The sequence below is a fragment of the Mesoplodon densirostris genome, chromosome 4 (assembly GCF_025265405.1).
Source record: "Mesoplodon densirostris isolate mMesDen1 chromosome 4, mMesDen1 primary haplotype, whole genome shotgun sequence".
NCBI lineage: Eukaryota > Metazoa > Chordata > Mammalia > Artiodactyla > Ziphiidae > Mesoplodon > Mesoplodon densirostris.
In genome coordinates, this window is record NC_082664.1 from 78,574,724 (window position 1) to 78,591,033 (window position 16,310).

General features: G+C 41.3%; 1 protein-coding gene across 1 annotated transcript in view; it reads left to right on the forward strand.

Moving 5' to 3' along the window:
• Positions 1–2,837: 2,837 nt before the first annotated feature.
• AVEN (apoptosis and caspase activation inhibitor) overlaps positions 2,838–16,310 on the forward strand; it is a 176,889-nt gene continuing 163,416 nt past the window's right edge. Inside the window, exon 1 of the mRNA XM_060096554.1 lies at positions 2,838–3,198. Coding sequence (XP_059952537.1) covers positions 2,953–3,198 — 246 coding nt within the window. The 5' untranslated portion in view covers positions 2,838–2,952. The remainder of the gene's footprint in view (positions 3,199–16,310) is intronic.

Genomic DNA, 16,310 nt, shown 5'->3' on the forward strand with positions numbered 1-16,310 from the left:
GGAGGAATAAAAAATGGGAAAGGCTGGAGAAGAGTAGAGAGGGAAAAGAAAGAAAAATTGATGTACTGTGTGAGAAGTGACTGTATTGACAAAAATGTTAACTATTAAGGCAATGAATAGAGAAATATATATAATAGAATACAGTGTTAAAAAAATACCATTATCCTGACACATCTCCTCTCCCAACCCTGTATTTCCTCTCTTGACTAATAGTATCATTGGCTACCTGGTCACTCAAGCAAGAAACCTGGGCATCACCCCTAACTTCTCACCCTGACCTCCCCACTTAGATTTGGACACAAAGTCCTATCAGCTCTCCCATCTCCTATCTGTCCCATTATCTTCCTTTTTAGCTCTCAACTTAATTTAGGCCCTAATTATTTGTGGCTTGGGCTCTTCCAGTAGTTTCCTGATGGCTGCCTGGAATTCTGATTCTCCTCTACAGAATGGTTTTCTGAGTACAGTGGTTAACAGTATAGAATCTGAAGCCAGACTGCCCTGGGTTCCAATCATTCCATTACTCACTAGCTGTGTGATTTGGAAGTTACTTTACGTCTCCGTCTTAGGTCCCTCATCTGTGAAACAGGGATGACACTAGTAGTACCTCATAAGGCTGCTGTGAGGTCCAAAGGAAGTGCTGTATGGGAAGTACTTAGTTAGAACTGTGCTCTGCGTTACTTTGTTCAAGATTGCAGTTTACAACCCTTCAGCAGTTCTCTAGTCCCACTTATCAACCAGGCCAACTCCTGATCAACCATCAGGACTTGGCTCCTGGGTCTGTTTCTCATGACGCCCTGGGAGACTCATTTAGGCAGTTTTTTTCTTCGTTCCAGACTTCACCTTGAATCTCTGACTGCACTCAGCACAATAGTGCAATCACCTGCTTACAGAGTTATTATCTTCCTTCTGGGAAGTGAGTTATTGATGCTTGAGAGCAAGGACTGTGGCTTTTTTTCTTTTCTTTTTTTCTAACTCTTCAAGACCAAGCACTGTGCCTAACACAGAGTAGATAATTAGAAGCAATGAACAGTGTTAACTATGTATGAATGTAAGAAAGGGACAGAAAGGATTGGGAAAAAAACACCTGTTAAGCCACACTGATTGGATGATGGATGTTTTAACCCTTCTCTGTATTATTTTCACGTGGTTTCTATAATACAAAGCTTTTTAAAAAATATAATTTTATTTATTATTTTTGGCTGCATTGGGTCTTCGTTGCGGCGTACAGGCTTTCTTTAGTTGTGGCGAGTGCAGGCTTCTCATTGCTGTGGCTTCTCTTGTTGTGGAGCACGGGCTCTAGGGTGTGCAGACTTCAGTAGTTGTGGCTAGTGGGCTCTAGAGCGCAGGCTCAGTAGTAGTTGTGTCACACGGTAGGCTTAGTTGCTCCACGGCATGTGGGATCTTCCCGGACCAGGGATCAAACCTGTGTCTCCTGCATTGGCAGGCGGATTCTTAACCACTGCACCACCAGGGAAGTCCTGGTAATACAAAGTTAAAAATGGCTCCTATGTATCCACATAACAAACTGCCCTTTCCCCCCGTGGTTAAAATAGACTGGATCCATAAAATGAACTACTGCTTAGCAATAAAAAGGAACAAAATATTAAATCATAAAATATGGGTGAGTCCCCAACACTGTCTACTAAGTGACACTGACACACAAACATGAAGAGACTGAGCTTGCCTGAATGAGAATGTCATTTCCACCACTACCGTGTCACATCGGACAAGTGGTTTAACTTCTCTAGGGCTCTTTCCTTATCTGTAAACTAAGGATGACAGTCGTACCTACCTCACAGGGCTGACAGGAGAATTAAATGCGCGTGTGCTCAGTAAGTGTGAGCTAAAGCAGCCATTTCTATAAAAATTCTTTTGACGTCCTGGGAGCCCCCTTCTGTCCATGACAGGCTGCACTGTTCTCTCCACTCCCAGTGGCTTGTTGCAGGCCACACCTCTCACCTGAGGGCCGACCCCCACTTCCTTCATAGCTCCTCCTGAACCCAGAGGTATGAAGGAACTTTAAGAACTACACCTATTCATTCTTGAAGATCAGAAGACTAAATAGGAAAAAAAAAAAAGGAAAAATTAACTCACTGGAAGTCTCACCCCGCAGTTAACCACTAATGTAATAGGGAAGAACCTTCGTATTCTATTACAAGTTAGTCACTAAAGGGCTGTTGCCTGTGTAAGCTTCAATTATACATAATGGCCCATCTCTGGGAACCCTGCCTCCCAGGTAGTTAGCATTAAGCTAAAATACCTTTTTTTTTTTTAGCTCACAAGAAACATCTTGACCAGGCCCACCTGTGAATGACTGCAGGGAGGAAGAGGACATGTTTGACTTTGCTCTCTCCCGTTTTAGTATAAAAGAAGCCTGAGTTCCAACGCAGGCAGCTGGTTCCTCGGGGGCAGGAGTCCACCCTCTTCTCGGTTTGCTGTCTCTCCAAGTAAGTCGTTACTCCTTGCTCTAACAAGTCATCTCTCGGATTCACTGGCCTGCAGAGTGCACCAGGAGCTTGCACTCGGTAACACTAATGTTTTGGTATATACTTTTAAAGACCTTTTCTTAGGCAAATACACCGTATCAGTATGTCTTCTTTTAATTAAAAAACGAGTTCATATTATGTAAACTTTATTTGATAACCCATCCTTTTACTTACTACTGCCCTTCCCCCAGAAACACCCCTGTCTCCCACTTGCAGCTTCTACTGGTCAGGCCTTTCCTCTGAACCCCCGGCCCCGCCGGAGACCAGGTTCCGGCCCCACCTGCTAGGCCCCGGGGCCGCCCCGCCCCCGCCGCGGCCAGCTTCCATACCCGGCCCCGCACCCCGCGCTCGCTGTCACCAGGGGCCCGTCGCTCGCGGCTCCTCCGTGCGGCCCGTTTCCGGTGGGGCAAGGGCGTCTCCGCGGCGGCCCGGCTCCCGCGCGCTCAGCACCGCCGGCGGTGGCCAGATGCAGGCGGAGCGAGGAGCTCGGGGCGGCCGGGGACGCCGACCCGGCCGCGGCCGGCCTAACGGGGATCGCGACCGCGAGCGGGCGGGCGCCCCGGCGGCGGTGGCGAGAGGCGGCGGCGGGGATGGAGGCGGCCGCCGGGGCCGCGGCAGGGGCTTCCGAGGCAGCCGCGGAGGCCGAGGAGGAGGAGGTCCGCGAGGCGGCCGCCGAGAGCCAGGAGGCCGGGGCGCTGGGCTCAGTGCGCCGGTAAGAGGTGACGGCTGGTGCGGTCCTGGTCGGGGTCAGGGTCGCGGCCTCGTGGGACCGGGCCCGGTGGGGGTCCAGGCCCCGAGTCAGAAGCCGCGAGCGGCGTGTGGGGTACGCGCGAGCCCGACGGCAGCAGCGCCTGCGCAGGAAGGGCGGAGGGGGCGTGCGCCGGGGTGCGCACGTGGCGTGGGGGCTGGGTGTGCGTCCCTTGCTCCATCTCTGCTGGGCTGCCCTGGAGGGTCAAGGCCATGGGCTTCCCCAGCCTGCCCAAGAGGTCTTGGCCCAATTATTAAAGAACCCAGCGGCCGCGGCTATGTATCCGCAAGTCTAGGGGGCCGGTTGGGTTCGGGTGCGGGTGTCTGTGATTAACCCTTTTGGGGTGGGGATAACCAGGGCTTGGTCTCCCAGTGCCTAACCTCACAGGGAGACATTCCTATTATTAAGAAGGAGTGGTTTTGGGGGTCAGTTTTGTTCACTGCCTGTGCAATGCGTGGCACATGTTTACTCAGTGAAAGAATGACTCGGACGAGCTGGACTCTATAGTATTTGGGGGCGGGATCGGATGCATAGTTCTCTCTCTTTTTTTTTTTTAATAGTATAGTTCTCTTTCATTGTATATGTGTAGGAATCGGGTCGGTGGCCTTCGTCTATTTGAATTTTCAATCTAAATATTTCAGCAGTCAGGTCTCAATTTTACTAGCAATATAATCGGCCATATTCACACATTCATAATTGGAAGTGTCTTACAGCTTGGAGCAGGGAATGGTTTGGGGGCAAACTGTTACTCTACTGATACCCTAGCTAAAGGAGTTAAATTACTGTCTTTATGAGCTGTTCTGTTATTTTAACATTTGTAGTACAAAACTGTCTATATTTTGAATTCCCATGTGCATAGATTAAAAAATTATTATAGTCTTGGGTTGAGTTAAATTTCCTATTACTGAAGTATTGATATTTGTAATATCTTAAGGGCATAGTAGGTAGAATGTCCCTAAAGATAGGAGTTCTGTACAGAAATAGAGTTGGAAAAAAATACAAAATTTAAATGTGCCATATTTAACCTTGTTAGGATTAAGGCAGGTAATAAGTAAAATTTGAGAGAGGTATGAAGAAATTCTTAGAGTCAGCTCACCAGTCTAGTGCACGTTATATATCACATCTTGTTTTTATAACAACATTATTTACTTATATAACTTTATTACAACTTAATTTTTTTAGCAACTTGGAAGTTGTTTAAATAACTTGATAACAGATTTGTTATATGTATACTTTATATGTATAAAATCTTTATTTTTATAGGTTAACTGACTTGCCTAAGCTGTTGTAGCCATTGGCAGAGCTGGGATTTATACCCAGCTGCCCTTGACTTGACTGTGTTTTATCTCTTATATTTTTGTGAACCAATCACTGCTTTACTGAGAATAAAGGGGACACTCCTTGGTTGCAGGGATCATGTTTTAACAGTAATTGTAGTAATGGTACCTTTGGTATTTGGTCTCTGTTGAACTAAATTGAGTGAAATGATGGTGTATCATTTAGAGATGAATAATGTATTTTTTGATTTATGCTAATATTGTAACCATTGTATTAAAACTTTAGGCTTTTATCCTTTTTTACAATGGTCTGAAAAATTCCATCTTGTGTTTTCTTTTAGGATTTTCTTACTTCACAGTTTAATGATTCAGTGTGTCCGTGAATGTAGATGCTTCGCACAGTGCCTGGGGCATAGCTGCAGCCACTGTTACCACCACCATCATATTTTCAGGCAGAGGTGGATGAAGAGAGGTTGGAAAGATTATTCCTTCATTTTGGTTTGGGTTGGTGGCCTGTAAGGTCACTTCCACGTCTCAGATTCTGAAGTGCTTTTCCTATTTAGGCTTGCTAAGAATACCATTCTTGGTGCCTAAAGGCTAAATGGGACGAGGTTGATTAAGGTGCCTGAGGCCTCCTTGCTCTCATATCCTATGGTGCATTTGTGCCCCAAATGGAGATTAATTGAAATGATTAGAAAGAAAAAAAGTTCACAGTAGAGTTTTAGCTGTGTAAGGACCAGGTACATAACTGCAGAATTGAATACTGTCTATTCCCTTTGCTACTGTTGTAGACTACTACGGATACATGGCTTGTAAGTAGAAAACAGGACAAAATAAAACTAAACAAAACAACTTCTTGATAGGTAATACTCCAAGGTAACTTAGTTGAGTACATTGCATCTGCTACTCTCCTGCTCTTAAATCATTTCCTCTATAGATGGTATGAACCCCAAGCCTATGGAGTTTGGGTAAGCATGTCATAAGGCTAATTATCTTCATTGCATACCCACTAGGTGTAATATTGTACTTAATGCAATCATTAACTTAAAACCCCAATACTAGGATTTGCATAGTATTATTTTAATATTTTTGATGAACTGTTGACAGAGAGGAAGTCAAGGCCTACTGGCAGTCCTTGGAAATTTTTTTCTTCCCTGAAATATTAATAGTAACTTACATTTATTGAGCACTTAGTATGAGATGAGAAAACTGAGGCACAGTTAGATTACTCACAGTTAGGAGAGCTAAGGTGATTTGCCCAATATCACTCAACCACCAAATTAAGGAGTCTGAATTCAACCCAACCATTTCGGCTCCACAGCTGAATCTTTTAACTACTACCCCAAACTGCATCTGGAGTGATTCTGAGATTTGAAGAGTGGATGTGTGGAGGACTTGAGTGATCCTTTTCACATACCTGTTTTCCTGATGTTTTGATATGATTATAAGGTTTTAAGGTAATACAGATACCATATTCAATTATTGTGGGTGTCAGATCTTTGCTTTCTTGCTCCATGTTAATGTGTCAGCTGCTCTTATTCATTTTTTTTATACATTTATTTTTTTTTATTTTTGGCTGTGTTGGGTCTTTGTTGCTGTGTGTGGGCCTTCTCTGGTTGCGGCGAGTGGGGGCCACTTTTCGTTGCGGTGTGCAGGCTTTTCATTGCGGTGCTTCTCTTGTTGTGGAGCATGGGCTCCAGGCGCACAGGCTTCAGTAGTTGTGGCTTGCGGGCTTCGGTAGTTGTGGCGCATGGGCTTAGTTGCTCCGCGGCATGTGGCATCTTCCCGGACCAGGGCTTGAACCTGTGTCCCCTGCATTGGCAGGCGGACTCTTAACCACTGCACCACCAGGGAAGTCTCTGTATTGACTTTTTATTTTTTTAATTTATTTTTATTTTTTAATTTATTTTATTTTTTATTTTTTTTTGTGGTACGCGGGCCTCTCACTGTTGTGGCCTCTCCCGCCGCGGAGCACAGGCTCCGGACGCGCAGGCCCAGCGGCCATGGCCCACGGGCCCAGCCAGTCTGCGGCACGTGGGATCCTCCCGGACCGGGGCATGAACCCGTGTCCCCTGCATCGGCAGGCGGACTCTCAACCACTGCGCCGCCAGGGAAGCCCCTGTATTGACTTTTTTTTTTTTTTGCGGTATGCGGGCCTCTCACTGTTGTGGCCTCCCCCGTTGCGGAGCACAGGCTCCGGACGCGCAGGCTCCGGACGCGCAGACTCAGCGGCCATGGCTCACGGGCCCAGCCGCTCCGCGGCATATGGGATCCTCCCAGACCGGGGCACGAACCCGTATCCCCTGCATCGGCAGGCGGACTCTCAACCACTTGCGCCACCAGGGAGGCCCTGTATTGACTTTTTAAATAGAAGTGTCACATCATTCTTATGCATGGAGTCTAAATACTATAGTCATTTAATATTTGCCATCATTATCTATTTTTCCACCTTTTTCTTTTTTCGATGTTATTATTTTTAAAATTTTCTTTTCAAGGTTTTCTTTTTTAAAAAAAAAAATTTTTATTTTTGGCTGTGTTGGGTCTTTATTGATGCACACAGGCTTTCTCTAGTTGCGGCGAGTGGGGGCTACTTTTCATTACGGCGCATGGGCTTATTGTGATGGCTTGTTGCAGAGCACGGGCTCTAGGCGCACAGGCTTCAGTAGTTGTGGCACAAGGGCTCAGTAGTTGTGGCGCACGGGCTTAGTTGCTCTGAGGCATGTGGGATCTTCCCGGACCAGGGCTCTAACCCATGTCCCCTGTATTGGCAGGCGGTTTCTCAACCACTGCCACCAGGGAAGTCCCTCGATATTATTTTTTTCTTCCAGTTTGAGTTATAAATGATGTATAGCACTATATGAGTTTAAGGTGTACAGCATAATGATTTGGTGTACATACATCATGAAATGATCATCACAATAAGTTTAGTGAGCAACTGTCATCTCATAGATGAAAATTTTAAAAAAATAGAAAAAATTTCCTTATGATGGGAACTCTTAGGATTTACTCTAACTTTCATATATAACATACAGCTGTGTTATATTGCTCATGTTAACATTACATCCCTAGTACTTATTTATCTTATAACTGGAAGTTTGTACACCACCATCCATTTAAGAATCACATTAATATGAACAGTGAGAAGACTTACATTATTCCTTATTCTTTTTAACTTGTTTTTTAATTCCATATCTCCCTTAGAGCTTGACCCAGTGTAATATATTTTTGAACTTGAAAATCTTTTAGTGATTACCCTTTCTGCTTCCTTGTAACAACTTGTGATTTAAAAAAATGTTCTGTAACCTTAAGGCTTGGGTATAAATTTTTCTTTTAGATTAAATTAAAATCACATTGATTTATATACAATCTATTTTAATTAGCAGTTGTTAAACATGTAAAATTTCATGTAAATTTTATGTAAAAAGATCATGTAAATAATCTTTTTCCCTAATGAATTTAGTTGGGTATCCATGAATGAATATTACTTATTGCCTGAATGAGACAGGATTCACTGTCAATTCTCTTCCTAATTTTTCTTTTTATAGATGTAAGTACTGAGAAACATAGTTCTCATAAATTGATAGATGGGACTGGTTGGATTTTCGTCATATAAGTGTCACTCAACTCTTTGAATACCTTTCTGATTATATGCTGAAATCATTACTGTAAAACATTTGAATGATCTGTCAGCTGACAACTAGATTAGGTCCTCCTCAATTTTGTTGAAAACAAGGAGTTGGAAACTACTGATTTGTGAAAGGTCTCAATACTTTCTCAATATCTACACCTGTATTTCAAATTACCCTTTGCTTGGGCTTCAGGGAATGCACCACAGTCAGACTGAGAATGGCCGAGAAGGGGTTGCCTTGTCCTCCAGTTCTAAGTGTCCTGTATTTCTAAGATAGACTGCTCTTAGGAAAGAGTATGGACATTGAATATCTGGAACTGGAACTTGATTCTTTTAACAACCTGCTTGTTCAAAAACCCTTAGGAAAATCTATATGACCCCCCCCCCCCCGCCCCCACCCAGGCCTATGCCTACTCCATCAGAGGCCTGCTGAGATCACATTACTTACGAGCTCTCCTTCCTATCAGGAGCCTGTGTAGAGCCCTGTGAAAAAGGGCTCTAAACAGGGAAAAGAGGAAATCAGTACATGAAGGCTCTGCTAATTGCACTACTGTCAGAAGGCCCTGTTCAGGATCTCCTTCTTAGGGATGGTTTCCCCTCATCTCCCCTCATCTCCTCGTGACCTGAACCCTATCTCTCACTGAGCTCAGTGCCCCGTATTTGAGCTGCCTTAGCCCTTGACTTTCTGCTTTGTCCTAGAGGACAGGAGCTTGTCTTGTTCACTGTTAAATTGAAAAAAAAAAAATCACATTACTTACTTTTTTTTTTTTCTTTCCTTAGTAAGATAGTTTATTGCATGTATTCACCCAGAAGGTTGGAGTATTTTTTTCTGGGTTTTTTTTTGGGGTTTCACACTATGTGCAGAGTATGGTTTCCAATTTTCCAATTTTTTGTCATTCTTAGTAGTGTTACTGTCTCTGATTTAAACTACTGCTAGGATGGAAAATGGCAAGCTCATAATTCAACACGGCTACATTTCCTGGGGAATTACGTAGTAAGCCATTTCTGCTTTTTCCTTTTTTCTTCAGAAAAAGTAGTGATTACGTTTCACAGTACTGGGCAAGTGACCTCTAGAGAGGCTATGTAAGAAGTCATTTGGTCTTAGCCACACCACAGCATGACTGACAAGCATTTTTTAAGAAATTAATTTAAGTGGTTGTAAAGGTGTTTTCTCTTCAAATGTCGCTATTTCCTGATGCACTTTGAAATACCAAAGGGAGAAATAAAGACCATACTGACACAATTATTTCTATTTTATAGAAGCTCCCGATTAACTTATTAGGGCACTACATTCATTCTCTTTAAAATTTCTTTTTCTTTTGTTAGAGCCGTTTGTGCGTGTGTGTTGAGGTACCAAGAATAAATTCTTTAATACTTCTTCTTTTTCCTTTTGGATGGAAATAATCAACAACTTTGTTGGTCTGAATATTTTCTACAGAGTTTTCATGGGGCAGTGCCTTGATAAATGTTATAGATGATATCACACTTTTGAGTGGATTTTGTCAAAGGGTGTTGAGAAATACAAATTGATATGCTTAGTTTTATCCTGATGTTGCTAGGATGCTGTTTTTAGAATTTGACTAACCTGATGTCTGTCAGCCTTAAATTACTTAAAAGACAATTTCTGTAAAGAACAGTACTCCCAAGGATGCCATTTCTACCGTCCATGTCACATCATTGGTATATGCAAATAGCATGACAATTAAAAAATTTGTAAGAGACTGATAGAATGAATTCCCCATTGTACATATTTAATTCGCCTTTTTTCTTCTTGCTATTAAGGACTGATACAAATACCTCTGATCCATATTTCTTTAGTACCAAGTCAAACTTACATTGAGGGATAGCAAACACATTTTAATATTAACCTCAGCAAAGTATTGGGATGACAGGACTGTTGCCCAAAATTCATATATATGCTTGGATTATCAGTGCTGTGATCCCTCCGTTTCTGTATTTAGCTGTGGGAAGTTACTAGCACTGGGAGATTTTGTCAATGGATGTGTATTTTGTGAAATAATTAGTCACCACATTTAGATGTGTGTAGTCTCTGGCTTGAAAGGACCATTAACAGCTGCATTTTGGGAAAATGTAAAATACTTAGCCTTCTCTCAAAGTCTAATGCAGTGTGAATTTCATTTAAATCATGGATTTGGATCTGCAGTTCTATTATGAATCTAAAGTTCACATCCTGGTAGATGGATTCGTGATATTGAGGACTAGGATATTTTGCTCTCATTTTTTTTCTTTTACTACAATGTTGATGATAAAATAACAAGTCTTCGTTTAATACTTGGACTAACTAAAGCCTAGTCTTTTTTTATACTACTGAAGAAGGCTTAATCCCTGTTGCAGATACACAAACTTCAGGTCCTTCTGAAGAACTTGTGAGTTCTCTGGGAGCAAAGCCTGATTAAGAAATGAATATTTTTCTAAAGGCAAAGCTTGGCTTCCTATTTTCCCTTATTGTCCCTCACCCCACTTCCAGGTTGTATTTTGGTTTGCTGCTTCTTTTTTTATGTCAGTAGTATTATGATTTTGTAGAACAATTCCTGTTAAGTTTTTCTTAATTTTTATTTTATATTGGAGTATATTTGATTTACAATGTTGTCTTAGTTTCAGGTGTACATCAAAGTAATCAATTATACATATATCCTTTTTCAGATTCTTTCCCCATATAGGTTGTTACAGAATATTGAGTGGAGTTCCCTGTGCTATACAATAGGTCCTTGTTTACCTATTAAGTTTTAAAAAGTATTTTTCTTTTTTTCACAGTCAAGAGAATCATTGAATTAAGAGGTTAATAGAAAATGTTATTTTAAGAGCAATTATTTTATGTATATTGGAGGGGAAAATTAAGCAGATAAGTTGGTTTTTCATTTTTACAGTATGGACGTGGACTTAAAATGGAGGGTTTTTAGACAGAATTGGCAGGGAGGGGAGCTTCAGGTTTGCACCTCATCTGTTTCCTGAGTGGCTTCGTGGGGGGCAGGGAGGAGAGGGTAAAGTGCTGTTGAAGCCTGAGGATGGGTGTCCATGCTGGTGGGGGCATCACGGTGATCCCATGTGGAATGGGGTCTCTGAAAACTTAAGTATTAGAGTTGAAAAATTATGGACAAATGGGAATTACTGTTTCAAGGTGGTAGATAACGGGACTTCATAGACAAATAAATAGTTAGGGTATAACTTCTCAAAACCTACCTAAGTTCTGCTTTTTGCCTGTCTGTCTTCATTCTTTTCTCTCCTCCCCCCAGCCCCCGCCCATGTTTTTTGTTTTCTGTTTTTTCATTTTTCTTTCAGGGGCTATATCACATGGCGGTCAGTGATGTGTGTTTTGCAGTGTAGCCGACTGGTTAGAAACCTACCTTCCAAACCCCTACTTACTAGTTGTAAAACCTCAGGAAAGTTGCATAAGCTTTCTGAAACTCAGTTCCCTTACCTGTAAAGGGTGACTAAGAGTGTCTACCTTACAAAGTTGTAAAGATTGAAATGAGATGAGTCAAAGGTGGTTCTTTTATCTGCAGTCATGCTGCTGTCCTCCCTCATGCAGTCTTAATCTTCTTAGAGTATGCAGGTCAAATGCAAAACTACACTTAGTCACACACAGGAACTTACAGATGTATAGAATATTTAGAATTTGTATTACTTATTGAATAAGGTATTATCTTTTTTCATTTAGAATTTCCTTAAAAGCTTTGAAGCAGTAAGTCTCCCAGCCTTTACTGAGAGGCTCTGTGCGTGTGTTTTTGGGTATGTTTTCAATGCTCTATCAGGAAATTTACAGCTCTGCCTTAACGTTCACTTCCTGCATGTGTAGAGCCTCAAGGTTGGCCTGAGGGAAAAGATTAGGGCCTTCTCAGATCTTTCCTGGGCATGCCCACAGCTTTGCACTTGTGCATGGCCTCCTAGATTCTCAGGAATATGTCAAAGCTTTACAATACCCTCTTGGGCATCTCATTCTCCAGTTTTACCTTATAAGTTTCAGCCTCTTTTGAGCCCACCTGGTATCACTGCCTCAAGTGGCTATGATTTTAAACTTTTGCTGCTGATTTTTTTTCTTTTTTCTTTTTTTTTTTTTTTTACAAACTTCCTGGTTATATGACTGTTTACCCAGGGTGAGTTCTAAGTCTGCTCAAATAAAAACAAGATCTGAGGGCTTCCCTGGTGGCTTAGTGGTTAAGAATCCGCCTGCCAATGCAGGGGACATGGGTTTGAGCCCTGGTCTGGGAAGATCCTGCATGCTGTGGAGCAACTAAGCACGTGTGCCACAACTACTGAGCCTGTGAGCCACAACTACTGAGCCCACATGCCTAGAGCCCTTGCTCTGCAACAAGAGAAGCCCCTGCTCACTGCAACTAGAGAAAGCCTGCCTGCAGCAAGGAAGACCCAACGCAGCCAAAAATAAATAAAATAAATAAATTTATCTAAAAAAAAGCAAGATCCGAGAATGGAGCTTTTCACAGAGCTTCCAGAAAAGTCAAATAGTGACACCTCTCTGGGGGATGGGACTTTGGCAAGCTCTTCTACCCTCTCCAGTGGCTGCAAGGCTGCTGGTTTTCACAGTCACCATTGTAGTGAGGCTTTTGGTTTTCAGGGCTATTGTAGAGCTGGGTAGAGTGGGATTGGAATAAGCAAGTTGCTGTTCTTACAGAAATTTAGCTGTTTTTCTTGAATAAACACTCCTTAGGTTGTTGCAAAGTTTTGGTTAATTTCCATAGTTCTGAAAGTGTTGGTTTTAACAATTTTTTGTCAGTGTTCTTGTTGCTTTTGTGGCAGAGTGGGTATTCGGAAGTCCTTACTCCGCCATTCTGGAAGTGCTTCTATCCTGTTTTTTGAAGCAGCCATTGCTACTCTTTCTAATTGTTGGAAACTTTTTTCTTTTTGTGACAAAACATGTCTCCCCTTAACGCTGTTATGTGTAGGACAGAGTTATGTTCTCTGGAACAACAGAGTTTTTGACTGAGCCAAAACATAGGAAGAATTCCCTTAAGACTAAAAACTGCCCTGGGGGACTTTTTAATGTTTAATTTGAGAGACTTTTTTTTCCCTGAAACTGTCAACTTGGGATTGATCACATATAGTCAGAGTATGGTAGGTAGGCAAAAATGAATGATTTTTAATTATTTAGTCAAATATGATATTTTATCATTTTATGAGACTATTTTCATGATTGATTCCTCTGAAGATTTTGGCACCTTATTTACAGTTTATATTTTTTAGTACATCCTGGGTGACACTCACTTATATGTGATTGATACACACCACATCACGGTCTCTATCATGTGATTTCTTCAATTCTAAATTTCTCAAATTTGACTTCTTCCAATATTCCTCCCTATGTTGTCAAAATTAATCTGTTTCTTTTCCTTCCCTTTTGTATCAGAGGTACAGGTATCTCCTAAGATCAAATGTTCCACCTATTCTGTTAAATAACAGAAAAATACCAAGAAGAAAATAAAAATTACGTGTAATATCATTACCCAGAAATAACCACTGTCAACATTTTGCTGTATGGTCTTTCGATATAAAACTGGAAAGATGTCATGATAAGACTTTAAGGAAAAAAAAAATATGTATTTATGTGAAAATTATAAGATGTGTACATTCATTTAAAATCCTGAAAGGGTGTGAATACGTTTCAAGCTATTAATCTGTGTTTGGAGTGGGGAAAATATAGGGACTATGTGGAACTTTGTCTTTCCCTTTATTCAAATTTTTTATAGTCGTATATTATTAGCAACATAAATACATTGCATTTGAAAAGAGGATTCTACAAATAAACTTTGATTAGAAAATAAAACAAGATGGGCAGGCAAGATGATGCATATACGAATAATAGGGATTATCTCTGGGTAAAGGGACTGTGGTGTCATGCACTGTACAAAGGACCTTGTGTGGAAAGACAATCACTTTAGTTTGGACAGGTTATGTTCCTGTCCCTCTCCTATTTCTCTCTCTCCACATACGCACACACTATTGTTCTTTTAACATCTTTATTGGAGTATAATTGCTTTACAATGGTGTGTTAGTTTCTGTTGTATAATAAAGTGAATCAGCTCTACATATACGTACATCCCCATATCTCCTCCCTCTTGCATCTCCCTCCCACCCTCCCTATCCCACCCCTATAGGTGGACACAAAGCGCCGACTATTTCGTTTTTTCTTAAAGATTTTATTTTGAATCTTTAAGAGTAAATGGTAGACATGATGTCCCTTTACCCCTAAACACTGCAGTATGTATTTTCTTTTTTTTTTTTTTAATTAATTAGTTTATTTTTGGCTGTGTTGGGTTTTTGTTGCTGCCTGCAGGCTTTCTCTAGTTGCGGTGACTGGGGACTACTCTTGGTTGCGGTGCGCGGGCTTCTCATTGCGGTGGCTTCTCTTGTTGCTGAGCTCGGGCTCTAGACATGCGGGCTTCAGTAGTTGTGGCTCGTGGGCTCTAGAGCGCAGGCTCAGTAGTTGTGGCGCACAGGCTTAGTACATCTGCAGCATGTGGGATCTTCCTGGACCAGGGATCAAACCCATGTCCCCTGCATTGGCAGGCGGATTCTTAACCACTGTGTCACTAGGGGAGCCCTGTATTTTCTAAAAGCAAGGAAATCTCGTACATAACTATAGAACAATTATTAAAATCAGGAAACTAAATTGATACAATACTATCATCTAACTTTATTGAGATTTTTCCAGTTGACCCAATAATGGCCTTTATTAGGCTTTGAATCTTGGGGCAATGACCTATAGATGTAGGATAATTAGAGATTATTCGCTATAGCAATTATCATGGCATCCTCACTATTTCTGTTAGGTGACTGAGTTCTCAGTTGCTCGTTTCCTGCTTGGGTTTTTTGTTTTTTTCCCCAGCCTCCAGACTTCTCATCTATTTTATAAGCTACTCGAAATTCTTTTAGTAAATTCATTTGCTGCCCAAGTTTGCCAGAATTGATTTCTATAGTTTGCAACCCAAACTTTGACTGACATATTACATTTCTCACACTCTCTGGTTTTCAAAATCTTATTCATCTTCACATGCTAGTTCGAATGCCACCTTTAGTGAAGCTTCCAGTTTTCCTCAGTTAGCAATGTGGTACTTTGTAAATAGAGCATTTATTTTTAGTCTTCATTTTATTATAGTCAGTTATTTACTTGTATGTCTCCTTCATTAATTGTAAGCTACTTGAAGGCCTGTACATGATATAGCACTGTGGTGTTCAGATGAGTGATAGGATTTATCAATAGAAGGTAATTTAGAAGGTAAATGGAGCAAGCTAGAGAGTGTGTGTTTTTAGACAGTGCCATTTTGGGAGTTCAGGTCAGGGAAACCCTTTATGTTTCATTTGCCTTTGTTATGCTATTTGAAGTACCCTTCCTTTGGTGGTTGAGAGCTCAGTAACTAAAAAGTTATTGCTCTCCCAAGGGCCAGATCTACACAAGAGCTTTAAATCACATTGGATTTTATATTTTCTTGTTTTAAATCTTTTAAACTTTCCAGTGTAATGCAAACCACAGATTTTTTAGACTGTGAGAATAAAACAGGAATTATAGTATCCAGAGGTCTTATATGTATAGCACCCCTTTTCCCTATTTTGTTTTCTATTTATGTTTTAAACTCATTTGTTGTATGTATTATTCAAACGATTCTTATTTCATCTATACTTTGGAGTCCTTGCCACTTTTTTTTTTTTTTTTTTTTGGTGGTATGCGGGCCTCTCACTGTTGTGGCCTCTCCCGTTGTGGAGCATAGGCTCTGGACGTGCAGGCTCAGCAGCCGTGGCTCACGAGCCCAGCCGCTCCGCAGCATGTGGGATCTTCCCGGACCGGGGCACGAACCCGTGTCCCCTGCATCGGCAGGCGGACTCTCAACCACTGCGCCACCAGGGAAGCCCACTTGCCACTTTTATCTTTGCCATTTTTTTGGTCAGTTATTAAATAGAAAAGTTTTTTTTTTAAAAAGCTGTCTGATTTATATGGTTCTGTATATTTTAAATTATATTTGAAATGTTAGAGTCCATAAGAAATTTTAGTGTTTATTTTTCTGTTTTTTCTTAACTATTTCCTAATCTGTTACTAATGAATTGACAAGAGTACATGTTTGTTAAATTTAAACTAGAATATATTTATAAAAATGTGCTGTGTTAGTTCTATGTATAGAATAATGGGATTGGAGAAAAAA